The sequence below is a fragment of the Mustela putorius genome, unplaced genomic scaffold (genome assembly GCF_011764305.1).
Source record: "Mustela putorius furo isolate JIRA1106 unplaced genomic scaffold, ASM1176430v1.1 tig00003898_pilon_pilon_pilon, whole genome shotgun sequence".
In the NCBI taxonomy this organism is placed as follows: domain Eukaryota; kingdom Metazoa; phylum Chordata; class Mammalia; order Carnivora; family Mustelidae; genus Mustela; species Mustela putorius.
This window is the reverse complement of record NW_025422047.1, coordinates 10,045,446-10,073,195: the sequence shown is the minus strand read 5'-3', so window position 1 is coordinate 10,073,195 and position 27,750 is coordinate 10,045,446. Positions and strand designations below refer to the sequence as shown.

Sequence of the window (27,750 nt, the reverse complement as noted above, 5' to 3'; positions counted from 1 at the left end):
AAACCAAGAGTCAAACACTTAAGCAATTAAACTATCCAGATGCCTCGAGGTAGGTTTGGGGCTCAAACTCATGACCATGAGATCAAGAGTTGCATGTTCCACTAACTGAGCCGACCAGGTGCCCCACATTCTTCCTTTTGATTGCTTACTATGGCCAATTCTACAGAACTTAATAACATTTATATGTTTTCTCTTGTTGTTGCCATTTCTCTTTTACTATAGTTGGAATATGGAGGCTGAGTCTTATTAACTCTGTAGAGAACTATTTTTATGGTGACCAGGTAGGAAAGGGAAGCTGAGATAGAAGCAATCAATTCTTCCATTATTCAATTCAAAATCCTATACACTCAACTGTCCAGTGAGATGCATATCAAAGTTTAGACATATAAAATAGTATATATTCTCTGATATCATTAAGCTTAAAGTAACATGTTATGTGGAGATATTTTAGTTATGAGTTTAAATTACTCCTACATCCACCATGGTGCTCTTTCAGGAACAAACTTTGGAACAATCAGAAGTCAAATTAAAAGCAGGAAATAGAAACCTAAGGAGACCTCAAGAAGCGTCTGGTATAGCTCCGTGATGGTCAAAATTACAGAGGGATAAGTTAGGAACATTTAAAAAAACCCACCACCTTGATTCCAGGGGGATTAATCATGAGAGGGACAAAGCCAGATCTCAGAAGCTAGCTTTATCTGTCACTAGTAGTCACCCGGACTACTGGGTATTCAAAAAAATCCATGGTATACAGTATAACCTGGAGTCAGCAGTTCTGGAGAATACTTAAGTGAAGGGAATTTGAGTAAAACAAGGAAAACAAAATACAGAGTACTGTTGTCACAATTACAAGGCTTAACGGTTTTGGGGGCAATTTGTTTTCCTTCTCCTCACCTTTAGTTATTTTAAAACTCTTCTTGATGACAAACTCCTTTATTTTCCTCAAGGTTTATGATCATTAATGGAGAGGGACTGTTTGGTCAAATATCTGGTGTAGTAGGGAGTTTATTTTTTATTTATTTATTTGACAGACAGATCATAAGTAGGCAAAGAAGAAGGCAGAGAGAGAGGAGAAAGCAGGCTCCCCAGGAAGCAGAGAGCCCAATGTGGGGCTCGATCCCAGGACCCTGGGATCATGACCTGAGCCAAAGGTAGAGGCTTTGACCCACTGAGCCACCAAGGTGCTGTGTGGGGAGTTTAGATAGCCGCCACCTTCAGGTCCCTTCCAGTAAGCAGCATGGAGGTAAGCTCTGTAAGACTTTAGAGCCTGCCAGCCATGGGACCAGTCATGAGTAAGCTACTGGTGATGGAGCCCGTGGTACCTGGCTGCTGTGCTTCAGAGGGAGTGGTGGACAGTTTACTATGTGGGAGATGTCAGGAAGCTCTTGGTTGCAACACATATTCAAAAGTAGTTCACCTCACTGCAGCTTAAAAATGTAACACTTTGGGTTTCAGATGATTCCACTTCCTCCTCAGTTCAGACCTGGTGCTGTCAGAAGCAAAGATGTAGTCGATGGATTTGTAAGACAGATCCCACACCTGAGACTGGGTCAAATTAAATGTTTCAGCTGCTAGTTGGTACTCTTGAGAAAGGTGTGTTGCAAAAACACCCTTATCATCGGTCTGCCAAAACAAAACAAAAATAAAACCAAAAACCAAAATAAAACAAAAAACAAAAGTTTTAAAATTAACAAGGAAATGATTTTTTAAAAACTGTAACTCATGTTTAGTCTATATTTCCCTCTTTACCATGCTTCTTTTAAGAGTCTAAACAAGTCTATAAATGCATCCATGCATATCTCTAACTAAATAGGCCTGTTTATCCTTTTTAAAACAAAATCCAAAAACACCAAGGCAGGGGCTCTCAACCACGGCTGCATATTAAAATCACTAGGAAGCTTTTAAAATGTATCTGTGTACAGGACTCACCCCAGATCAGATAAAACAGAATCTCAAGGGATGGGCACTTGGGCATCAGTATTTTTTTATGTTTCTCTGGGCACTGCCTAGGACCTTTATCCATAGAGCTAAACCTGAGTCACCTGGCCCTCTGCAGCCTCACATGCCCTGATCCTCTCTCACTCCTCTACTTTGGCAGCATCCCAAGGCACATGAGGCACACGAGGCAGTCAGCTAGTAGTGACTGTCGACCTACTACAATAATAAAACAAAAAAGGAGCAAAATACTTCATACAAAACACCTTACACAGATCACAGATGGATGGGCGATGCTGTACCAGAATCCAAAATGATGCTGGTCATAAGATGGAACTGTCTGACTTTTGATGTTTGAGGTCAAACAGAGTTCTAGATGAAAGGAGGAAAAGGTCTCTTATTAAAAGCAGATTAGTAGACTCATTCACCAGTGTTCACCAAGTAGATACATGAGAAATTTTTCCGAGGTATGTTAATTTTCAATAGTTCATTACTTTACAAAACTGACCTTAGGTATGAAAATTTATAGTTCAGTTAGTGTAGTGGTACAGGATGTATGTGCTGCAAGTTTTGGCAGCAACTGTGCCAGGCAGGGAATTAATATCTCCTTCACAGCTATGTGCGTCCCCCTTTCTTTTATCCAAAATGGAGAGGAAAGGGGAATGTTATAAGCCAGTCCCCATGGAGAAAGCAGGATAGAGTCATGAAGGAATTTTTGAATGGTTGTTGCACTTCTTCCTGGTCTTCTAGTGGAGGCTAAAACATAATGGTAGCACTGCTTGAGGGCTACAGTATTATATAAAAAGCCAAGAGCAGAAATGGACTTAAAGAAAACCCCTAAACTCGTATACTCAGACAACCATCTATTCCCTGTCTGCTGCAAGTTAAGTCCATCTTAAGAATGACTTCTATTAACAAATTCCTGCCTTGACACACTACACTGGGCTCCCCAGCCACAGCAGAAATACTTCACTGACTTAATTGATGGTATCTGCTCAGTGTGATAAGGCAGCCTCAACATAAGGCAGCCTCAACATAAGGCCGACTCAGTCTAAGGGATGGCAGCCTGCCCCCCTCACATGGCTGGGCACAAAGCTGAACTACCACACTAATCGCTATGTAAGTGTTTCCATCTTCGTAACTTCCGTGGATGTTTAAAAATGTCCTTAGTAAAAAGAAAAAAAAATCTCATTATGAATTGCTGAAAACTCCATATGTAATTAAAAAACACACATCACACACAAATGTTTCTGCAAACTGATCATTCAGTAAAATGGTTTTCAGCCAACTGCTTTTTTTCCTCTGGAGAAGGCCTTTCCCAACCATAACACTGACCAGTGGTTATCTCATCACTATTATCTCACACTGTTTAATTTTCTTCAAACACTGACATTTTCTTGTGTAACTGTTTACTGTCTCTTTTACCAATGCCAAAATATAAGTTCCTTGAGAAAGAAACCTTGCCTGTTTTGTTTACTGCTCTATTCCCAACAATTTGAAAGTAACTGAAACAGAACAGGCACTTCAAAAATATTTGTTGTTAAATACACATGAGGACAAATACGTAATAGTCAACACACATATAAAACTATGTCTTGGAATCTTCCATAATTCTTAATTTTTAAATAAATGTCATATATTTTCATAACATTAATTTCATTAAAGTCATTTTAAAATACTAGATGACCCTTATTCCTTCAATAAAATAATTATTGAGTTCCAAAAACTGGGGAATGTAGCAGTGAACAAGACAGACAAAGGCCCTGCTTTCATGGAGCTTATATTCTAATGGAAGCTAAAACTTTCTATTACTTTAAGGCTCAGGAGGCACATGTCCAAGCAACTTTTAATTTCTAAATGACACTTAAATATTTAGAATAGGAGTTCTCCACATAAGGGTTGCAACCTGGTGGCTGGGGACAAATGTACACTCTTGTCTGGAGGACGTGAAGCCTTACGCCTTACCCAGTGGTATCTGGTATTGCCTCACGAAGTCTACCAGGTCCAGGGATCCTCCCTCAGAGGAGTTGAGAAATGTCCCATGCCCAATTCTGTCAGGAAGCAGATCCAGAAGTACTTGTGTTTCTTGTTTTTGGTTTGGAATCTGAAAAAAAGGGGGGGCATAAGTAACCTCTTTCAGTGATTTTTTAAAAAAGATTTATTTATTTGACAAAGAGAGACAACGCAAGCAGGGGGAGTGGGAGAGGGAGAAGCAGACTTCCCACTGAGCAAGGGAGCCAATGCAGGGCTCAATGTGGGGCTCGATCCCAAGACCCTGGGATCACGAACTGAGCCGAAGGGAGATGCTTAATGACTGAGCCACCCAGGTACCACTTTCAGGGATTTTTAAAGGTACTTTTTTCTGTAGCCAGCTACTTTGTCTCTCAGAGAAGATAATGCATTCTGGAAAGTTGAACTATCTATACCTTCCCAGCTTTCTTCTTTGCCTTTATTTTCCCATTCATTTCCCAATATTCTTCTAGATTTGTTTCAAAGGTAGTAATAATTATGGTTAACAAGCATAATAATAATAAACACTTTTAGACCTGCTTTGTGCCTTTTCACAATAAATTCTCCTTTAAACCTCACAAAGCTCTTACAAAGTACTAAGATGAAAAAAACTGAAGTTCAGAAAAAGTAACAGGATCAACTTGGGAACAGAATTGAAACAAGAAAGGGACCTTTCATTTTTTAATTTTTTCCTTCTACATTACACTTCTCTACACTTGGGATTTCTTCAGATATACCTAACTTATGTAGTTAAAATTTAAAGTTTTTTTTTTTTTTTTCTTCAAGTTATCTAAAGCCATGGAGCTCTGTCTGACTCCAGGGCCCAGATTCTCTGTGTAGTGTACTCATGTTTTATTTTATTTTTTTTAAGGATTTTCTTCATTTATTTGAGAGAGACAGAGACAGAATGAGCTCAAGCAGCGGGGGGTGGGGGGCAAAGGGAGAAGGAAAGAAACTCAAGCAGACTCCATGCAGAACCCATGTGGGGCTCGATCTCATGACCCTGAGATCATGACTTAAGTGGAAATCAAGAGTCGGATGCTTAACGGACTGAGCCACCCAGGTGCCCCATTCATGTTTTATTTTGACACAGGTAGCTACATACATACCACAGCTACCATGAAAAGGTCTAGATGTACTCTATCTGCTAGACAGCCTACAAGACAAATGACCATAACATGAGGAAATGAAGTGTTTCATATCTAATGAATCAAACAAGAAAAGCAACAGAATAAAGAATATTAAAAAGAATTGTTAAGGAAACAAATTGGCAAAAGAAAAGAAAAAAAAAGAAAAGCAACAGAGACTAAGGTAAAGGAAAGGTTCTGATGCTGTGCACAAAGACCACAGATAACGGGTCACAGTAAGACATGTTGGTTGTTCCATTTTATTGACCATAAGCTTCAATCAGACATCAGTTCCATTAGCAAGAGGGAAGTCCTATGAGTGACAGATCTTTTTGTTCAGAGTGTGGAAACACAGATCCTATCTTTTAAGTTCTGCCACCAGATTACTCTTTGCTTATAGACATGAAAATATCAGTATTGACAAGAAGCTCCAATTTTTCCTTAATTTTTAAGTCATGATGCTATTCAACATTTATATATTACTGCATCTAATACAAATAACTCTGTGAGGAAAGTAGCCTAAGTATTATTTCCTGTACTTGAGACAATAAACTCCAGATTCATCAATCTATATACACTAATCATGTACAGCTTTTTGTATGTCAAAAAAAAAAAAAGAAAAAAGAAAATGTATGTCAAAAAAAAAAAAAGAAAGAAAGAAAGAAAAAAAACAAAAACAAATAGAAGTACTTCGTTATAACGTAAACCCATCCGTAAAATGGGGGAAAGTGTAGTTGACTCCCTTGTTTGCCTCATAGGGATGTGCTTAAGTAAGTGATTGTTCTCTAGCCATCATCTCTACATTATCTGTCATTGTGCTCATGTTGCCAAGGAGCTGGGGCCCAATGATGGGCACCTGATCTTCTGATGAGCCTTATAAAATAATAATGAGCTACTTCTTTTCTTGCCAGTGCACGTGATACATTGAGGTCCCTTACCCTACGAGGACAGGTGAGATGAACTGGTGTTTTTCAGTGACAGCTTGCCAATGACAAGACTGATGATGAAAACTTAACACATTTTCTCTAGTAAGATGTCAATAACTTTTTTAAATGACATAATGATACTGTGAGTCAATAGCCACCCTCATGAATGACAAAAACAGAAACAGTAACAAGGGACTAAAGCAAGTCATACCTTTATCATAATTTACAGTAAAAAAATTTCTACTTTCCTTCTTGTCTTTTTTTTTTTAATCTCCAGGTTTAATTTTAGCCATTTACAAATGATTATTTTCACCGTAATCTATCTTCTCCAGCCTAATTTTACAATATTATTTACCTCTGAAAGATGCAATGCCAACTTCAGGCCTGCTTTTTTAGCTTCTAAAAGTGGTTCCAAGAAGTCTTTTGCCTGTCCTACCTTGAAGATAAAAGTTAAAATGAAGATGCATGAAAATTCTAGGCAGACTGAAGAATCAGCTACTGTGTGTCAATAAACAAAGGAATAAAATAATGGCAAGTGAAAAAATGTCAGATTGGCTCATTTGAAAATTTCAATTATAAAGCACCTACAGTGTGCCAGACACTTTAGGGAACATAAAGCTCACAAAAACAATCCCTGCTGTCAAGAATATTGAGTCACATATCAGCGAACCTGAAGTCAATCAGCCACACTAGATATAGAGGTTACCAAGTTTTATTTCTGTAAGGAAATCCTAGATATCTAGTGCTAAGGAGGAGAATCCACCTGATTTAGGAACCTGTAGGACTATAGCAAAGAAAGCTTCCACCAAATGGATGAATGAAACGAGAGCACAATGGTCCAGGTTTAGACAAAGCCTTAAGAACCAGTTTCATGGAACAATCTAAATCCTGTGGTTTTCAACCAGGGACAATTCTGCCCCCGCCATCCCCCCACCACCCCGGAACTTGGTAGTATCTGGAAACATTTTTGGCTGTCACAACCAAAAATGCTACTGGTATCCAGTGGGTAGAGAAGAAAGGAATGCTACAAAACATGCTGCAATACACCGGACATTCTCCCAGGATAAAAAATTATCTGGCCCAAAATATCAGTAGTAACATAAGTGAGACACTGTGTTTGAATCTGACATTCAAGAAGCTCTAGGCCAGCCTTTCTCAACTGGGGGGTTCTGTGAGATAAGTAAGGCATAGCCATAATTAAATACTAATTATTAGATAAACACTGTATGTAATGACTTAATTTCTCTCTTCTCATTCAGATCTTTTTTCTTTTTTAGAGAGCTTAATTCTTCCATAGAACCCTGGTTGAGAACAGCTGCTATAGACATTCTGGTCATCCAGGGCAGAATAGGTCTTTTATTTTTTTTTTTTTAAGGTTTTATTTATTTGAGAGAAAGAGAGAGAATGAGTAGGGGGGAGAGGGAGACGCAGACTTTCTGCTGAGCAGGGAGCCCCAGTGTGGGGCTCAATCCCAGGACCCTAGGATCATGACCTGAGCTGAAGGCAGATGCTTAACTGACTGAGACACCCAAGTGCTGCCCCCCATCCACCTTTTTTTTAAGATTTTATTTAAGAATAGGTCTTCATCCACTGGGAGCCTGCTAGACCTGGAGAATGCAGGATGCCCCAACCTAATACTTATCCCACAAACTGATTCTACTTTTCAGAAATAAAAAGTATTTAAGAAAAACAGCTTACAGTAGGGTCTCCACTGAGATCAAGGCCAAGAACTGTATTGTCAGCAGAGAAGAAGAACTCTTCCGCAAGTTTAACGGTCTCCTTGGCTACTGAAGGGCCACCTCTTCTGTCAATTGCTATCAAATACCTTTAATATAAGAAAAACACAGTTGAAAACAAATATAGTGAGGATGAAAAAAACAACTCTGAGTATGGCCAGAGAAGTATGGCAGGCTACATGTAAGTCACTTAGTAGAAGTATAGCCTGACTGACAGGACAGCTTACTTTGCCAGACGGCTTGAGACCATAAATTCCTAAATAGTACCAAACATCTAGTTAGTGTTCAAATTCTTAAATGTTTCATGTTTTTTTTTTTATTCTTGCATTTGTTTTTTAGTTTGATTCAGAATTCAACTGAAGTCCACAGTGGACTTCAGATTTATTCTGAAGGCACTCCCTCCACACCCCACCTTCCCTTCTCCGCAAACCCCCACTGTTTTTCTTGAATTTATTTCTTGAATTTAAAGAAACCATATCCTTTTTCTATAAAGTCTCCTACAATAGTCATTTTGCTGAGTGAATTCCTGTGTTGTTAACCTATTTCTTCTGTCTCTTGTATCTCCTACAAATTGAAAACTGGATCTAGTCTAGAGGCTTGATCAGATTCAAATTCTTAGCAAGATTATTTCATAAGTGGTGGTGTGTTATTTCATTAGCGGGCTTAGACTCATTATTTCAGTAAGTGTTAAAAAATGGTAATATTCTAACACATATCCAATAGCTGATACAAGTTCATTCTTCATGTTAGCTGAAATTCTACAAGCCATCTAATACCCAGAGAATCTCTACTAATATTGCATAATTTTCCTCTCACATTTATTAATTTATCTATTTTTTTTTACACACATGAAATTCCTCCAGCATTTATTTATTTATCAAATTTGGATCAATGATATATAAATGCAGTCTTTTTTTAAAATTCACAGTTTATCCTAGCATTAAATATTAGAAAACAATATAAATCATATGACCATAACATAACTGTCTTCTGCTAAATGTTTTAGGATATTTTCCACTTTTTTATAAATAACCCTATAGGGGTGCCTGGGTGGCTCAGCTGGTTAAACATCTGCCTCGGGGTTGGGTCATGATCCTGGGGTCCTAGGATTGGCCCAGTGTTGGGCTCCCCACTCAACAGGAAGTCTGCTTCTTCTCCCTCTGTCCTTCCCCTTTGCTCATGCTCTCTCACATTCTTACTCTCTCTAAAATAAATAAATATTTAAAATAAATAAATAACACTGCAATAAAGATTCTTACACAAAAATCAATTTATTTCTTTGGATACATTTCTAGAAGTGGAGTACTGGGTCAGAAGGAAACATTTTTATACATCTTAATACAGACTACTTTTTTAAAGAGGTTTTATTTATTATATACGCTTACTAGCAGTGCGTAAGTTCACAAACAGTGGTCATTACCCTGTTTTCTGGCAGGGGGGCTACAGAAATGGCATTGTAACATTTCTTTTTAAAATTGTCTAAGGGGTGCCTGGGTGGCTCAGTGGGTTGAAGTCTCTGCCTTCAGCTCAGGTCATGATCCCAGGGTCCTGGGATCAAGCCCTGCATCGGGCTCTCTGCTCAACAGGAAGCCTGTTTCCCTCTCTCTCTGTCTCTGCCTACTTGTGATCTCTGTCTGTCAAATGGATAAATAAAATCTTTAAAAAAAAATGGTCTGATTGGAGGGCGCCTGGGTGGCTCAGTCGTTAAGTGTCTGCCTTCAGCTCAGGTCATGATCCCAAGGTCCTGGGATTGAGCCCCGCAATGGGCTCTGCTCCGTGGGGAGCCTGCCTCTCCCTCTCTTACTCCCCCAACTTGTGCTCCCTCTCTGTCTCTGTCAAATAAATAAATAAATAAACAAACAAATAAAAATCTTTAAAATTATCTGATCGGGATGCCTGGGTGGCTCAGTCAGTTGAGTGTCCAACTCTTGATTTCGGCTCAGGTCATGATCTCAGATTTGTGAGATCTAGCCCCATGTCGGCTCCATGCTCAGCAGGGAGTCTGGGTGAGATTCTCTCTCCCTCTCCCTCTGACTTTCCCCTAGCCCCTGTACACTTTCTCTCTCTCTCAAATAAATCTTTTTTAAAAATTACCTGATTAGTGAGATTAAATAGTTCCCTACAGACTTATCAGTCATTTGTAGGTCTTCTTTTCTGAATTCTCTTCTTTTGCCTGCTTCTTTTTGGGAAGGGTGTGGGTGTTAGTCTAGTTAAGCTTAATTTGGAGAGATTTTATAAGCAGAAATTACACAGGTAGCTTTCTTCCTTCAAGGACTTATTGAGCCCTGATTTGTGTCATCTCTCGTCTAAGTACTGTGTAAACAAAAGACAAGGTTCCTGGCCTCTTGAACTTATACTCTAGTAGGTATGTACACACAAATAAAACAAGATAATTTCTGATCTTATCAAGAAGAGTGCCATAAGGAAATAGAAAGGATTACTAGAGGATTTGTGTGTGGGGGGAATCTTTAGATAAAATGGTCAAGGAAGGCCCCCTGAGGAAGTGACAGTCAAATTGAGAACTTGATAATGAAAAACCAGCCATTAAGGATATGGCAGGAACTGTGTTCTAGGCAAAAGTAACAGGATGTACAAAGATGCTGACATGAGACATTCTTGGCCTATTTGAGGAACAGAGAACAAACCAGTGTGTAATAATGACAAGTGGTCCACATAAGGCTATTGAAGTAAGAGAGGCAACCAGGGGCGCCTGGGTGGCTCAGTGGGTTAAAGCCTCTGCCTTCGGCTCAGGTCATGATTTCAGGGTCCTGGGATCGAGCCCCACATCGGGTTCTCTGCTCAGCAGGGAGCCTGCTTCCCCGTCTCTCTCTCTCTGCCTGCCTCTCTGCCTACTTGTGATCTCTGTTTGTCAAATAAATAAAGAAAATCTTAAAAAAAAAAAAAAAGACATTAAAAAAAAAAAAAGAGAGAGAGGCAACCAAATCACATGGGACCATGTAGGCCACAATAAGAAGTCTGGATTTTGGCTGAAGAGCAATGGGAAACTGTATTTGTCTAGAGCAACAGTACTCAAAATGTTTTGCCACATGAATAAACTCAGCACTGCATTCTCAACTTTAAGCAATAGATTTCTTGACTCCATTTTTCTAAAAGTCAGTTATTGTTTGATTTATAAAAATCTATTACACTCATGATCAAAATAACAACATTTTCACCTTCTAGTTTTTTTAAAATGGTGAACACTAAGGTACAATGCTTCTTACCTAACATCAATGTCAATGTTTTCTTGTTTGGACTGTTTTATACCCTCAAGTACAGATTCCACATAAGTCTTTTTAGTCATTCCTGGAAAAGGACATAAAGAAAGTATTTGTAAAGAGATAATCAACTATTTTATCCTTCAACATTAGCATCCCTCTATGAACAATTACGTTTTTACTTTATGCTGTGACAAGGGCATAATTAGAGAGGAGTTAAAACATAGTCCTATGGGTACATTTTCATAAATGCTAACAGTACTTTAGTAAATTTTTTTAAATGAAGTACTAAAAAGCAGAAATGGAAAGAAAGACATACAAAATATAAGCCCATTTAAAAATTATTCTTAGAGGGGCACCTGGGTGGCTCAGTGGGTTAAGCTGCTGCCTTTGGCTCAGGTCATGATCTCAGGGTCCTGGGATCGAGTCCCGCATTGGGCTCTCTGCTCAGCAGGGAGCCTGTTTCCTCCTCTCTCTCTCTCTGCCTGCCTCTCTGCCTAGTTGTGATCTCTCTCTGTCAAATAAATAAATAAAATCTTAAAAAAAAAAAAAAGACTCTTCTACTAAAACAATATTTAAAAAAAAAATTATTCTTAGATCCAACAGAAATTAAACTACTCTCATGGGGTGCCTGGCTGGCTCAGCTGGTAGAGCAGGCAATTCTTGATCTCAGCATCGTGAGTTCAAGCCCTGTGTTCAGTGTGGAGCCTAGTTAAAACAAACAAACAAACAAACAAAAAAAAAAAACTAACAAAAAGAAACAAAACAAAAAAACCCATCACACAAATTGCTGTAAAAATCTAAAATGCCTGTTCTAAAAACACAGGAACAGCCCTTTTCTAAGGCTTGGCCTCAAAAAAAACAGAAACAAAAACAAAAGATTTTCCTCTATTAGAACAATGTTCTCCTGCTGGTCCAGAAAAAAATCCCTTCTTGGGCTCCTGTCTCTTCAATCCTGGTCAGGCTCAGTGTTTCCTATCCAGGGCACTATAGCAGTTCTTCCAATTTTGGGTTTACAAGTCCTCTTCTTCTGGGGGCCTCTGAAAGAGCACTCTCCAGAACAACTTCCTCTAAAATACTCTTGTACCCAGTCACAGAATGCTTATTTTTGGCAGAAAATCTCCAATAACACAGAAAATTATAAAGAAAAAATAATGAGTAACCTGTAATTCCACCACTCAGAGATAACCACTCTGTTTTTCTAAGTATACATATTTTTTTAATAGATGAGATGCTACCAGGTATATATGTACCCTATTCAGTTGTTTAATACAGTCCTATATTCTGAGTGTTATCCCTAAGTCTTTATAGTAGCTTTGTAAATATTTTTAGTGGCTGCCTCATATTCCATTAATCCTTATCTAACCATCCCCCTATTATTGCATATCAGGTTAACATCCCTCTTGGAATCTCCATTCAAAGAGCAAACTAGCTCTAGTAAGTGGCAGGTTTTTTTCTCTCCTTCCCTTTCACTATCCTCACCAGGGTAACTTGGAACTGATCCTACAATTTAAAAATGCGAGATAAGAATCTTCTGCTTGTCCCATCTCAACACTTACTTTATGGAGTTTTAAAAAGCTTATCCCCTAAATGACTGGGTTGTACATGTCACAAGATGAACTGGCAGAGCCTTTTCAGGTCACAGACAAGGGACTAAGAGGGACCCAATGACCCCACATACTATCTCTCCAATCTGTCCTTATGAAAAGAGGGTTCCAGGAAGTTTCTCCAAACCACATCCAGATGCACTCATCTCCATCCAGAGAGGTTCTACCACATCACCACTTGCTCCTGGCATAAGACACTATCAATCTCCATGCAATGACTGAAAAACCTTCATTTCTGTGATCATAATAAAACACGATTCAGCATCTACTCAGTGGCACTGTCTCACGAGTGCCCTTGATGAAAGGAGCAAGAAGTAGCCTCTGTTTAAGACAATGTAACTATAAGGAGCAAGTATTCTTTCCTCAAACTGAGGAAAAAACAAGAACCAGCGAAATTTTTGTAGGCCTTGTAATTTCCCTTAAACAGATAATTCTTGACCTGACTTTTTTTTTTTTTAAAGAGATTTTATTTATTTATTTGACAGATGGAGATCACAAGAAGGCAGAGAGGCAGGCAGAGAGAGAGGGGGAAGCGGGCTCCCTGCTGAGCAGAGAGCCGATGTGGGGCTCGATCCCAGGACCCTGGAATCATGACCTGAGCCGAAGGCAGAGGCTTTAACCCACTGAGCCACCCAGGCGCCCCTTGACCTGACTTTTTAATTTAACACCTCACTCATTAATAATGTACATCACTAATGCGCATCAGAAGATTTGGACTGTTGACTCTACTACAGTGTAAAAGTAAGTGCTTCATATTCTTAACTTACAAACACATGAATCATCAAAGCACAGAGGAAAAAAGTACATTTGCTGAGACATAATTAAACTCTACCTGTAGCATTTTCTCCTCTGGGTGTGCTCCTTAGTTCCAGGTACTTCACACCATCATCTGCAAATTCTTTAATGACATCTTTTGTGACCTGATGGTTAAGGCAATGGACACAATATTGATAAGGTTAGTGAAAGGATCCCAATGAAAATGCCAAATGCTACAGCTTTATTTCACACATTAGATTTGATCTGCAAAAAATGCTGGAAGTCTCTCATGTGGTTAAGACAACCTGCTTTGTCACAACCCTTGCTGGAAATTGCTCACATCAAACAAGTCTGCACATCTTACATACTTTTTCTCTTCTCTCCTTTTAGCCATTTCTCCATTTTCTAGTGTTCATAACAGTAGCTAATAAGACAGAGAAATGAGGCAAAACTAAAACTGAGTGTGTAGTGCAGTACTAGGAAGGTATGTATGGAAATAAGTGGCTGAAACAATTAGGCATTACTGATGTACCACTCAAAGTCATGGCTTATGGTTCTTATTCAAGTTACTTATGAATAAGTTGGATTTTTCAAAAGTTTCTTCAGGCAGGGTGAAATTGTCCCTAGGAGTACTAAGAAAACTCTCTTTGGCAAAGAGAATTGGTGATAAATATGAGTAAAATGGTATCCAATTTAGCACAAATTAAACAACTCAAAAATGACTAAATTACCAGGGTAAAAGGTATCAAAACGATTAAGGGCATGTTTTCCTTCTCTGCAATCAATCCTAAAAAAGTACCAAATCTAGAAGAAAAAAGGACCAGGTTGGAAACGCTGTGACAACCAGCTCTAGCTAATGCTTGTAGTTGGTATCCTAATCTTAACCCGTTTTGACCACATGCACATAAGTGGGCAAGTGCAACGTCCTGGCAAGGGAACAAGGGTTGGCTGATTGTGTAGACAGTGCCTAAAAAGGTGGGACTACTTTAGTGGATTCATTGTAATCCAAGGTCTGGGCTTCATTAGGGGTGTGTGTTTGTGTGTGTGTGTGTGCGCGTGCGCGCATATGTGTGTGTACACACATACGCTTACCTAAGATAAAAAGGAGTTCATTGTAATATTAGAATATAAATATTACTAAGCTCAGATTCACTAGGAGGTCTGGAGAATCAGCCTCAGAGATTATACAACTCAGGACAACACAAAAGCATTCAAAATCATGTAACACTCTTGGACCAAGCAAGACACCCCTGCTTTCTCCACCACCAAGCATGACCCTGCAGCTTCTGTACCATCATCACAGGCACTGGACCCCATGGCACTGGTGCTCCCCAAACTCCGTGTTGCTGCCAATGCTACCACCAGAGTGTGGGCCTCATCTATGCAGGCTATGGAACTGCATCTAGTTACTGGCTCCAGAGCAGACACAGAGAAGCCAGCCCCCTCTACTCCAGCTCACATGTGGCTAATGCAGAAGCCTATCTGTTATGTATGCAGTGACATGGAGGGTGAAGTGAGGGTATGAAGTAGCAGTTCTCAGTGACTGATGAGACCATAGCTACCATCCAATGCCCCCTCTCTTCGTTTCTTGAGCAGCCAGTGAAACCAAATAAAACAAGAGAAGACTATTGGCAAGTATGGAATGAGAGCAATGAGACAATTTATCTAGGTCCTAGCGAGGCCTGTGGAATCATCCCTACCCATGTCCACATCTGTGTCTGCCAGACTCAGCCCTTTCTGCTCCACACTGCAACTGGTACTAAGGACAACACTTATTTGAGTTCCTTCTTCAGACAGAGTACATCACGATTAGTTAAATTTCTGCTTACAAAGGATGTTAAGACTGCATCTCTTGAATGAGAAGGAATATAAGCTCTGGAACCAAAGACAGTCAATTCTACCACTTGCTTTCTCTGTGAGTGACCTTGAGCAAGTTAGAGTGACCTTGAGCAAGTTACGTGTAATCAATTTAAGCCTCAGGGTTTTTTTCATCTGCAAAACGGGAACAATAAAAATACCCACTTCAGAGAGCAGTCTTGAATGTAGTGTCTGGCACATGTGATAGTTAATATTATTATTTCAAACACATTCCAATCCTTTTTCTTTCAGATTACATCCAGATCATCTTGACTAGACTGTTAAGTGATCCACACACAACAAAGAATCTCTTGGCTTATTCCTACAGTGTTCATTTATTATATGTAAATGTTATTAACTTCACTCTCAGTGTCATCCTTCTGAACCACCTAAAGTTGCTCATTCTAGTACCACTATGTCAAATCACAGAATCTTAATTCCTTACCTCATTTTATATTTTTTAAAGATTTATTTATATGAGAGAAAAAGAGCACATGTGCAAGCATGATTTAGCAAGGGTCGGGGGAGGGGAAGACGGAGCAAATCCCCAAGGGGACTCCTGCACTGAGCCTAAGGAGGGCTCAATTTTATAACCCTGAGATCCTGATCTGAGCTAAGTACCCAGGCAGGGACCCCCTCCTTACCTCATTTTATTTTGTTTTATTTTCTTTCTAAAATTTTTATATATTTGAGAGAGAGCAAGAGAGAAAGAAAGCAGAAGCAGGGGGAACGGGGCAGAGAGAGAGGGAGAAGCAGGGAGCCTGATGTGGAAATCGATCCCAGGACCCTGGGATCATGACCTGAGCCAAAGGCACATGCTCAACCAACTGAACCACCCAGGTGCCCCCTTACTTCATTTTAATAAAGTGTTTTACCAGTTTTGAAAGTAATAAAATAATGAGCCTGGCATTACTGTAGCCCTACATAAGCTCTCAGAATCCAAGATTTCATCAGTTTTGCTCTGTTACAATCAACAAAAGAAAGTGAGACATTCCTAGCAGCATTCAATAGTGTCTGCTGAGTGGCTAATTAGATAATCCTCCTTCAGGTTCCTGTAAGTCCCTATATGTATCTCTAACATATAGCTTACCTCATTATGTTGGATTTATCTGCTTATGGATCTGTCTCTCTCCCTCCTCAGGGGCCAGAGACCATGTCCATCTATCTTACCTCCCAGTCTTTAGCAGAGTGCCTAGAACACTGTGGACACTTGGGCAACTTTTGTTGAATTAGACTTTTAGAGCTAATTCTCCACCAAAAGGTAATTAATTTACTTAATACTTATCATGAGGATCAGTTTCAGCCACGAAGGAAAATTCTTTCTTGACCAGTCAAAAGTTATTTTTCCAGAAACACAAGTTTTCCTCTTACTCCACATTTTTTTCCCTAATGGTTAGGAACACTAATAAGGATTCTGTTTTTCTCCATTTAAAAAAAGTACATTTTAAAATGCCACGTAGGGATGCTTGGGTAGCTCAGTTAGTTAGGCATCTGCCTTTAGCTCGGGTCCAGATTCCAGGATCCTGGGATTAAGCCCTGCATCGGGCTCCTTGTTCTGCAGGGAGCCTGCTTCTCTGTTTACCTGCTGTTCCCCCTGCTTGTGTGTGCTCTCTCTGACAAATAAATAAAAGTTAAAAAAATAAAATTAAAATAAAATACCACCCTAGTCAGACAATGATACAGAAACCAGTCTTCCATATCAGAGAGTAGTATCACAGAGCTACAAGTAAGAGAACACAGTGGTGTCCTCTAGTCCTTCACTCCCAGAGAGAATTCAATTTCTAAGTACTTCTGAACTGCATTCTCTATACTGTCACCAAGGCACTTAAAAGTATCTCAAGCAATACAGATAAAGCCGTATCAAAGGAATGCCCACCTATGCTCAAATACTTCATGTTATATGGAAAACAGGACAAGATTTTATCCTCTATGTAACAGAATACATTGACCTTGCTTCTCTTCTCAGATCTCTTATAATTAGCTCTTGGAAAATGTCTTACATGGCTTTTGAAAAGAGTTGCCATAAAAAAGCAAAAAATATTTTTCAGTTGACTCTTGATGAAAGCAAAAATTCAAGTGCAATACCAGAAGGGCATAAATTACAAATAAATTTTAAACCACTCTAATAATTCTTCATTTCTCACCATTAGAATATCTTCAGGGCTAGTAGTAAGCTGATGAATAATTTGAAACATCTGGAAACATCTGCAACAGGAAAGTTTTAACATTCTCTAGTCATCAAAAACTTGTCACTCGACACAAGCCCACTAAATTGAATGAATATATTTTAGACTAATACTAATTATATATTGTAAGGAACTACAGAATAGGTTTTTCAAAAATTACACTGACCTGGGAGGATAATCAAATAACTGAACACTAAATGTTACTTTTAAGTGGGGAAAAACAGTTTTCCTTTGCCACTCCCCTACTCCCTGCTGATAGCAGCAAACAGGAAGAAAAATCAATAAGCCCACATTTTCAGGTCTAAAGAATATTCTAATATAGTATAACTTTATAAACAACATAAAGCATTAAAAATACTGTCAATGGTCTAACAGCTGGGGAAAAAAATGCTGTATGTCAAGTTACACTCTCCACAGCAGATGGCTACCCAATTCCTTTAACTACTAAAATCTGGATTCTTACAGACTATTTCCAATCTCAAAACAGTAACAGAGATAAAAAGAAGCATGTCCACAACTTCCCTAAACTCACTCTTTTAAAGTTCTTTTCTTTCCCTTGTCAATCATAGTCATCTGATTGTCGATTTTAAGACCTGGCTTCTTGGCTATCAATTTCTTCATGGTATTAGAACTAATGGATCCATTCAGGTGGGCATGAAGTTCCTAAAACAAGAGAATACAGTCAATAAAAATTTCTCAAGTATCCACCAGATTAATAGCATCCTACCAGGTACCTGATGTCTGTAATCTGCAGTAGGCAAACTGCCTACTAGATGTAGATATATAACTTTTAAGGTTTACAAATCTTACAAATTCTCCCTGTAAAATTTACTTTTCTTTGTGGAAAACAAACAAACAAACACAGACATTTTTATAATTAGCAACCACTCCAGAATTCTGTGGTTGAATTCTTACCACTTTAGGTAATTCTGAGTAAAAGGGTGTCTTCCGTGGCTGTTGGTGTTCTGCTTCCATCCTGATTTCACAGAAAGGTCTTTCTCCAAATACTCTTCTGGTACAATGTGCTTCAGCCAGCAAGTTTTGTGGTCTTGAATTTCCTTCAGATTGCGTTACATCCACACGTTTTGATACGATAACCTGTATATGTTGCTCTGGGCTCAGCTTCCCCTATTTAAACAAATGTGAACATTTTCAGACGTTGACATAAAAACAAAGAAACAGAATTTGCCACTTTATACCTCAAAAGACAAAAGCCCCTTCAACACTATTTAGGCAAATTAACAATCTAACCTAGAAATAAGAAAAGGCCTCAGACTGCTGGAGATTCTCTCTCTCCATCTCTTTCCCCCTACCCCTCTCCCCTGCTCATGCATGCGTGTGCATTTTCTCTCAATATATAAATAAATAAAATATTTTTTAAAAACTGTGCAACACTGCACAGAGCCACAGAAATCCACAGAAAGGCCAACACAGTATGAAATAAAAGTGGCATTTCAACAAAATGCTATAGGAAGTGCTTCAAAAATAGTAACACATGAAAATGATAGGCTGTCTATCTAATATGCTTACTACTCCTACCAAAATACATAGAAGACAACATTAAGATGGAAAAACACATTTTCTGTAGGTAAAATCAATTTACCATAAATTGACTTTTAAACTCAATGTTAATCAAAATATTCCACGTTATTTCTTAGAAATTGATTTTTAAAGTTCATGTGGAAGACTTAACTTATAAAATTATCCAGAAAAAATTGTGGATCTCAAAAGAAAAATATCCAATATTAGTGAAGGTATGAGTAAAAGTTCTGGTGGAAGCAAAACTTGATATGGTCTTTTTGGAAAGCAATTTGGCACTATCTATCAACACACACAAACACAAAACACCATTTATTTTCTGACCCAATAATTCTACTTTTAAGAATTTATCCTGGGGCATCTGGATCGCTTATTTGGTTAGATGTCTGCTTTCAGCTCAGATCATGATTCCAGGGTCCTGGGATCGACCCCGCACTGGGCTCCCTGCTCAGTAGGGAAGCCTGCTTCTCCCTCTCCCTTTGCCTGCCACTCCCCCTGCTTGTGTGCACACTCTCTTTCTCTCCATCCAATAGACAAAATCTGAAAAAAAAAATTATCCTATATCTTAAAGGATATTCACACTTTTATTTTTTAATATTTTATTTATTTATTTGACAGACAGAGATCACAAGCAGGCAGAGAGGAGGAAGCAGGCTCCCGCTGAGCAGAAAGCCAGATTCGGGGCTCAATCCCAGGACTCTGGGATCATGACCTGAGCCAAAGACAGAGGCTTTAACCCACTGAGCCACCCAGGCGCCCCCCAAAATACATTTCTTATATAATAGCAAAAACTGGAAACAACCTGAATGTCTATCAGTAGGCTAAATTAATTTTATCTCAGTCCAACAGAGTATCTATGACTATAGGGAAAGACTTCTATGATATAATGTTACTTCCAAAAAGTAGCAAAATATATTGCTTAGAAAGATGGCATTTATGAACAAAGCATGTTTTATTTATTCATAATTATGGGTTGGAAGTGGCAAAGGTCAGGGGAGAGAATTTTGCTTTAATTTACCTTACACAGTGTTCTGCAACTTAAAGGTTTTACAAACATGTAATACTTGACTGCTTTCTGAAATAACTTTAATAAATTAAAATGTTAATCAATAAATTTATATAATTTACTTAATAATTTTAATAAAAATAATAAAAACATGGTTTAAAGTAATTATTTATAAAATTAAATAATTTTTAAAACTTGCAGAACAGTGGTGCCTGAGTGGCTCAGTCAGTTAAGCATCTGCCCTTGGCTCAGGTCATGATCCCAGCGTCCTGGGATAGAGCCCTGCGCCTGGCTCCCTGCTCAGTGGGGAGTCTACTTCTCCCTCTCCTTCTCCCTGCCACCCCTGCTTGTGCTCTCTCTCTCTCAAATAATTAAATGAAATCTTTAAAAAAAAAACCTTGCAAAACAATTTTATTATTATGAATTGTGAGAGGGAAGAACTTCTATGTTTAGACAATGGAATGACAGCCTAAAAAAGTACTTAGGACATTTTTCATAGCAGGCTGATAATAAATCTGACAAATGGCTAGCTTTTTTAATATATTTTCAGGGATGCCTGGGTGGCTCAGTCAGTTAAGCCTCTGCCTTCAGCTCAGGTCATGATCCCAGGGTCCTAGAATTGAGTCCCACAGTGGGCTTCCTGCTCAGTGGGGAGCCTGCTTCTCCCTCGGCCTGCTGCTCCCCCTTTCAGTGTGGGCTCTTGCTCTCTGATAAAAAATAAATAAATAAAACCTTTAAAAAAATAAATATATTTTCCAATCCCACTCTAGGATCCTGATCTTATTTTGTGCCACATTCAAACCAACCTCAAGACTGGTCTTTAAGTAAATTTACTGACCCACTGGCTACAATGTTAACCTCTGTAAATTTGAGATCCACCCAAAAGTGCAATCTTTACACATTTAAAAAACTGTTGTTTCACTGATCCATGCCAAAGATACTGCCATCAACAATACCATGCCCTGCCAAATTCTATCTTCCTGGGCAACACTGGGTGTGGGTGGGAAGAAGCTAGGATGGGAGTGAGGAGCGGAAAGGCAACACATTGAGATAAGATCTTTCTACATTTGTACTATACTTCATCAAGTTAAAGCAGAGCCAAGACCAAGTCTCCTGTCTCCCAGAGAACTTTTTTTTTTAATAATTTTTTAAAAAGATTTTATTTATTTATTTGACAGAGATCACAAGCAGGCAGAGAGAGGAGGGAGCAGGCTCCCCACCGAGCAGAGAGCCCGATGCAGGGCTCAATCCCAGGACCTTGGGATCATACCCAAGCGGAAGGCAGAGGCTTTAACCCACTGAGCCACCCAGGTGCCCCTCCCAGAGAACTTTTTTCATGCCCAAATAAGAAAAGGGAACTCAGAATAATAAAGACACGTGTTACTTTTTATTAAGCACTTATCATGATCCAGGCACGCTAAATTTCTTAAATGGTTGTTTTACTTAATCCTCACAACCCATGATATTATTATCCTCATTTTACGTAAGAATGAACAGGTTAAGAAATAATAATCAGAAAACAATTCTTTGTTACCCATATCACAAATTTTGCTCCATTCTCTTTCTTCCTGAATCAGTTTTCTTGATCTGTTCTTTATGAAAAAAGTAACATTTCTAGCATATCACCTAAATTTTATTTTATTTTATTTTTTAAAGATTTTATTTATTTGTTTGACAGAGAGAGACACGGCGAGAGGGGGCACAACCAGGGGGAGTGGGAGAGGAAGAAGGCGGCTCCTCGCCAAGCAGGGAGCCCGATGCAAAGCGGGGCTCTGTGATGTGGGAGTTCAATAGCAGGACCCTGGGATCATGACCTGAGCCGAAGGCAGACGCTTCATGACTGAGCCACCCAGATGCCCCAATACCACCTAAATTTTTAAAAATTCACTTCTACAGCACTGTATATATTTTTTAAAGTCCTACAATTTGTTTTTCTTCTTCTTTGGCTGCAATCAACTCAAGACACCCCAGAAAGCAGCACTTATTCCTCTCATTTTAGACACAAATATCCCCCAGGCCTAACAACCTCAGGGTTATGCTTCTCCCATTCCATCAGAGGCAATTCCAAACACCTCAAGCACTCCACTAGACCCAATCACCTCACACCGAACTGACAACCCAGCTGCCAGCTTTACAAAGAGAGGCCATGAGGCAAGAATTCCCTCCCTTACACCTAGCTTACCTTTTTTTTTTTTTTTTAATTTATTCATTTGACAGGCAGAGATCACAAGTAGGCAGAGAGGCTGAGAGACAGAGAAGAGGAAGCAGGCTCCCCACCGAGCAGAGACCCCGATGCGGGGCTCGATCCCAGGACCCCGGGATCACAACCCGAGCCAAAGGCAGAGGCCTCAACCCACTGAGCCACCCAGGCGCCCCTAGTTTACCTTTATCTACACACTTTCTTCTCTCATAACTCAGAGAAAAAGGATTCATTCTTCTGTCCTTAACACTGATCTGTGCCCTAGATCCCATTCCCTCCTAGCTATTTCAAGTCATTACTCCATCAGTTACTCTCAATTTTATGTTCCTTCAACCTCTCTCTCTCTCCATTGGCTAATTTCTCTCAGGGAACCAACATGCATGTCCTTTATTTGTTTTCACCTAAAAAGCAAGCAAACAAAAGCCTTTCTTGTATCCCATATTCCTCTTTACTGCCCTGTCTCTCCTTTCATTCTAAGCTAAGCTCCTTGAAAGCGTCATTTAGACTGGCTGCCTCCATTTACTTACCTCCCATTCAGGTGAAACATGAATTCTGCCCTTACTGCTCCACAGGAACTGCTCTCCCTGAAGTCATTAAGAGCTCTTCAACACTAAATCTTTTCAGTTTATCCTGACTCAAACCTCTGAGTACAGTATCCAAATCCAAACTGGCTGGACTCCTAAACTCTTGCTCTTACTATTCTGCTAGACTGCTTCGAAGTAACCATACTTAGAGTTATCCCTTCTCCACCTCAGCCCCTGCAGTCAGTCACCAGATTCCAATCAATAAATTATAAATCTTCTAAATATCTCTGGAAGCGGTTCCCTAGGGGTGATGACTTGCAGACCCTGAACTCAAGAAACTTTATTATTTTAAACCCCTGACAAGACTCACACGGTATCAGAGGGAATAATCATCTCTCTTCTGTGATTTCCCTTTTCCGTGGATATATTCAACATTACCCTAGAATCACAGACTTTTTGAAGTGGAGGGGAATGCCATTTTATAACCGAGAAACAGAGGCTGAGTGTTTTATTTATTGTCAGCTTTGCAGAGCCCCAATACAAGGGAATAACAGTATTTATCTGTGGGGAAACATTTATGGGGTGAATCAGAACCTCTGTAAAAGTTTTTTCATTTTGCACCTGGCCTCAATGACTAAAGTTCAGATTTAAATGAGATCTCTCTTTAAACTATGAAAGCATTAAATAAGTACTAGTAGTTTGCATCTGAGGACGACCCCTTCTTCTTCCTGCCCACCAACCAACCTCAGTAGTTCTAACCCTACTCTGCCCCACCAGATTACTCAATGCGGACCCTGTCGTCCAAGAAGGTCTGGTTGTCAGTCCCCACACACTCACCCCTTAAAGATTTCTGTCAACAGTTGAGTCAACTATGAGGACTTAGCTAAATTCTCTCTTCAGACGGAAAGGCTTGTAGAAAAGAGACAACCTGAGCTTCCCTGACACAGTCCATGCGCCCACAATATGCCGTACGGGTCAGCCTTCCGCGAAAACGCAGTCCCAGAAAAATCCAAAAAAAAAGGTCAATCACAGTCGAACTTCAGCGCAAGCTACACCCTCCTCAATTCTGATTGGTGAGGTGCCCTCTTTGCGGAAGTGACGCAGACACACACGGAGGGGAGTCACGGAAGAGGGGTGATTTTTCTGTAACGAAATCCCCGAGGTGGGTACGGCAGAATGAAAGAGAGCTTATTCCGTTGACGAGCCGTCGCTCCTCTCCCTCATCTCGACCATGGGCCCGCGGAGCCGCGAGCGTCGGGCTGGAGCAGTACAGAGCACTAATGACAGCAGTGCCCTCAGCAAGAGTTCCCTGGCCGCGCATGGGTACGTACTCGACCCCTTTGCCGCGCTGCTCGTTCCGGGAACTGCGCGGCGCGCGCCGCTCATCCACCGCGGCTACTACGTCCGCGCACGCGCCGTGGGGCATTGCGTACGCGCCTTCCTGGAACGGACGTGCGCGGCTCCGAGTGCTCTTCGACCCCAGATCTTGTCGCTGGGAGCGGGTTCAGATTCGATGTATTTTCGCCTGAAATCTGCGGGCCATTTGGCCGGGGCTGCAGTCTGGGAAGTAGATTTTCCGGACGTGGCCCGGCGCAAGGCAGAGAAGATTCAAGATACGCCGGAGCTGTGCGCGTTAACTGGGCCTTTCCAGACCAGGGCGTCCGCGCTGTGCTTTGAGAGTGTGGACTACCACCTCCTAGGGGTGGACCTGCGACAGCTCTCGCGTTTGGACGAGGCCCTGGCCGCCGCTGGCCTTAACGCGGCCGCACCCACTCTGCTTCTAGCTGAGGCTGTGCTGACCTACCTTGAGCCGAAAGATGCCGCGGCCCTCATCGCCTGGGCAGCCCAGCGTTTTTCTGATGCCATTTTCGTGACCTACGAGCAGATGAGGCCGCATGACGCCTTTGGCCAGGTCATGCAGCAGCATTTTCGGCAGCTCAGTTCTCCCCTGCATGGCCTAGACCGTTTTCCCGACGTGGAGGCCCAGAAGCACCGCTTCCTTCAGGCTGGCTGGACTGCCTGCTCTGCCGTGGACATGAATGAATTCTATCGCTGCTTTCTCCCCTCAGAAGAATGCCAGCGCGTGGAGAATCTTGAACCTTTTGATGAGTTTGAGGAGTGGCATTTGAAGTGCGCCCACTATTTCATTCTGGCCGCTTCTAGGGGACACACTCTTTTCGAAACTCTGGTGTTTCCACCCTCAGAGATGTTTCCTCGAATAGATCCTGCTTCTCCATCAGGCGTCTTCCCTGCCAGTGTAGTCACTAGTGACAGCAAAGGCCCAAACCTTAAGAGATATGGGCATGCCTCTGTCCTTTTGAACCGAAACATTATTCTTAGTGCAGGAGGATTTGGAGAGCAGGAAGGGCGGCATTGCCGAGTGAGCAAGTTTCACTTGCTTTCAAGATATGGTGACTTCGAATGGAAAAGCAACCAAATATGCAGTTGTGAGACTGGAGCCCAGTGGGATGGGCGCCTTTATCACACCATGACGAGACTTTCAGATACTGAGGTTTTGGTTCTTGGAGGGAGACTGTCCCCAGTAACCCCAGCGTTGGGGATTCTCCAACTTGGTATCTCTAAGAGTAAGGATAATACGACTAAGGATCTAAATGTAACAATAACAAAGGCGGATCCAGAAGATTCCACGTTGTCATGTTGGCGGCATTCAACAACAGAAGTGTCCTATGACAATCAGAAATACTTGTTTGTGTATGGGGGTCGAAGTGTGGTAGAACCTGTACTAAGTGACTGGCATTTCCTACATACGGGGACAATGGCTTGGGTCAATATCCCAGTAGTGGGGGAAGCACCTGAAGGTCGGCATTCACACAGTGCCTGCAGCTGGCAAGGGGGAGCCCTTATTGCTGGAGGTCTGGGTGCTTCTGAGGAGCCACTAAGCTCTGTACTCTTTCTAAAACCAATCTCTTGTGGATTCCTCTGGGAATCCATAATCATCCAGCCTCCCATTACACCAAGGTATTCCCACACAGCTCATGTGCTCAATGGGAAGCTTCTACTAGTTGGAGGGGTCTGGATTCATTCTTCCTCAGTTCCTGGAGTGACTATAATTGATTTGACTACAGGATTGAGCTCTGAGTATCAGATTGACACAACATGTGTGCCATGGCCATTAATGTTACACAATCATACCAGCATCCTCCTTCCTGAAGAGCAGCAGCTCCTGCTCCTTGGAGGTGGTGGGAACTGCTTTTCCTTTGGCACCTACTTAAACCCCCATACAGTGACATTAGGCCTTTCTTCCTTACGTGCTGGACAGTAGGACTGAACTTTTTATATATTGACGACCCACTTAGACAATAAAAGTTTGCACAAACAGGATTTGACTGCGTCTATAGACACTACCAATCCTTCCTTCCCCCTTTTTTCCTTCTCATTAGCACTACTATCCAGTGCAGAACGTGAAAGAGTTTGTTAAACACATACCAACATTCAGAGAGATGACACAAAAATAAAACACGAGTAGGCCTATCTGAAGAGATTGGCCATACAGTCCTAGAGTAGGAATTGGGGAGCCTTTGGATCCCTTTGTGTCTAGTTTATTGATTTTCCTCATCTAAGTTTATCCATTTATGGAGTTAGAGTGACTGTTAGCCTAAGTCAAGTGAAAAGTTTTCCACTCTAAGGCTTTGAAAAAGTTTAAAACAGATCCTTGGTGAGAATACAAAGTTGATAACTCTGGTTTCTCTTTGGAGTACAAAAAGCTTTTGCTTTTTTCTAAAGATTTCCATGGAGAAGAACAGTAATGAGTTTTAAACTAATTTTCGAGGCCTTGTTTTTATGAGACTCCCTTTAAAAAAGAATACAAACTTGAATATAGCTGAAGAGACATGGTTTGACCTCATTCTTCATGTATGAAATCTGAAATGAACCCCATTACTTTATCAGATATGGATATTAATAAACCCTAGGAAACAAAGGGCTTAACAGCTTGGCATCTGGCAAGGCTATGCGTGGGCCAGATACTAAATAACTGGGAGGAATACGATCAGAAGGCAGAAAGGCTGCTCTGTATTTCTTGTTTCTAAATTCACACCACAGACTGCCTCCAACTTGCAGGAAGGATCAAAGCAGAATGTTGATGAAAATGAGTGTTCTCAGCTTGTAGTAGTTAGTTCTAGAATTCTAACCTGGATGACTTAAAAGTCCAGGTTATACCTTCCATTATGCTACTTCTCAGATGGTGCCATCAACCTTTTTTTTTTTTTTCATTAGTTTTGGTGAGGGGAGAGAAAAGGTGGTGGGGGCATGATTGTCAAGAGAATGTGGATGTGAGCCAGACCTACATTAGTAGTGTGTGGTGCCTCTTGAGTATTGCCCGGTGTGGTGCATTATGAGTAACTGGGCTTGTTCTCTTCAGAGGAATTACCTGTATTTTCTGTAAGTGATTACCAGATTAAGCATGCCCCCCACCTTTAACCCCATACATGCATCATACTCAGTTAAGGAATTATTCACTTCTCAAGCTCTACTCATTAGAACACTTAGAAGTTTTGTCAGCAGCATTTACTCTCTACCTCTGGAGCAGCACTCAGTATGGACTAGTGCTGGATCCCAGTTTCATAACTGGGATAATTAGAGATGTGGGCCAGATTGAGAACTGAAGTTGGACAATGATTTTCGCTTCTCCAACTGAGCTGAATATTTTTGTTATAAAATTCTGGTATGGAGCCTGGTGCAATTATGAGAGTCAATGAAAGGTTTTATACCTCGTTTAGTGATTGCACTTCTTTTTAGACCAGAAAAACTAGTTAAAGAAGGAAGACTTTCTCATTTTGAGTATCTACTCTGTCAGGGTCTCAAAAACAGTATATCATACCACTGAGGATATGTAAACAAAGTTAAGAACAACTCTTCTAGGATATGTTCTTCAAAAGCCAGTGCTGTCACTTCCTGGAGTGCTTTCTGGATTTTACCATCAACTATCCATTTTTTGTCTTTCTGTAAGTTTACTCCTCCTTAGTGATATTAGGAAATTGACATATAACAATAATGTTCCAGTGCCCAAGGAAGTGTTTGGTCTTCTCTTTCTGTGATCTTAGACCTTGAAGTCCCGGTTTATTCTCTATGCGTTTGTAATCCCAAACCCAACACTGAACAGC

At 40.5% G+C, this 27,750-nt stretch overlaps 2 protein-coding genes and 1 non-coding gene across 6 annotated transcripts; 2 read left to right on the top strand and 1 right to left on the bottom strand.

The window, feature by feature from the left end:
• Positions 1 to 675: 675 nt before the first annotated feature.
• ADAL (adenosine deaminase like) lies at positions 676 to 23,717 on the bottom strand. 4 transcript variants are annotated; one of them, XM_045067724.1, is made up of 12 exons: positions 23,465 to 23,717; positions 22,631 to 22,687; positions 18,274 to 18,486; positions 17,891 to 18,021; positions 17,317 to 17,377; positions 13,392 to 13,479; positions 10,959 to 11,040; positions 7,697 to 7,823; positions 6,354 to 6,434; positions 3,901 to 4,039; positions 2,207 to 2,307; positions 676 to 1,623 (listed from the first exon to the last, which is right to left on the bottom strand). In XM_045067724.1, exons 3-12 carry the CDS (start codon positions 18,331 to 18,333, stop codon positions 1,429 to 1,431), a joined length of 1,065 nt encoding a protein of 354 aa, XP_044923659.1. In that variant the 5' UTR covers positions 18,334 to 18,486; positions 22,631 to 22,687; positions 23,465 to 23,717; the 3' UTR covers positions 676 to 1,428. The 4 variants fall into 4 exon arrangements, with proteins under 4 accessions (XP_044923659.1, XP_044923658.1, XP_044923656.1 ...); XM_045067723.1 differs by lacking the exon at positions 22,631 to 22,687; XM_045067721.1 differs by lacking the exons at positions 22,631 to 22,687; positions 23,465 to 23,717 and adding an exon at positions 19,916 to 19,966.
• Position 23,718: 1 nt separating this feature from the next.
• LCMT2 (leucine carboxyl methyltransferase 2) lies at positions 23,719 to 25,969 on the top strand. The gene has a single exon (XM_013055464.2). The coding sequence runs from the start codon at positions 23,859 to 23,861 to the stop codon at positions 25,908 to 25,910; it is 2,052 nt and encodes a 683-aa protein (XP_012910918.1). The 5' UTR covers positions 23,719 to 23,858; the 3' UTR covers positions 25,911 to 25,969.
• A 352-nt stretch (positions 25,970 to 26,321) lies between these two features.
• Positions 26,322 to 26,435, top strand: LOC123388425. Its single transcript, XR_006602962.1, has one exon. It is a non-coding gene; the product is annotated as a U5 spliceosomal RNA (small nuclear RNA).
• Positions 26,436 to 27,750: the final 1,315 nt, after the last annotated feature.

Bases quoted from the DNA above. Each gene is read 5' to 3' on its own strand.
- ADAL (XM_045067721.1), bottom strand. From the start codon at position 19,954: ATGTTTGTAAAACCTTTAAGTTGCAGAACACTGTGTAAG. The intron at 18,487-19,915 runs GTAAATTAAAGC...TTGTTTAAATAG, and splicing joins GTTGCAGAACACTGTGTAAG to GGGAAGCTGAGCCCAGAGCA. The intron at 2,308-3,900 runs GTAAGGCGTAAG...CCTTTCATCTAG, and splicing joins GCAATACCAGATACCACTGG to AACTCTGTTTGACCTCAAAC.
- LCMT2 (XM_013055464.2), top strand. From the start codon at position 23,859: ATGGGCCCGCGGAGCCGCGAGCGTCGGGCTGGAGCAGTACAGAGCACT.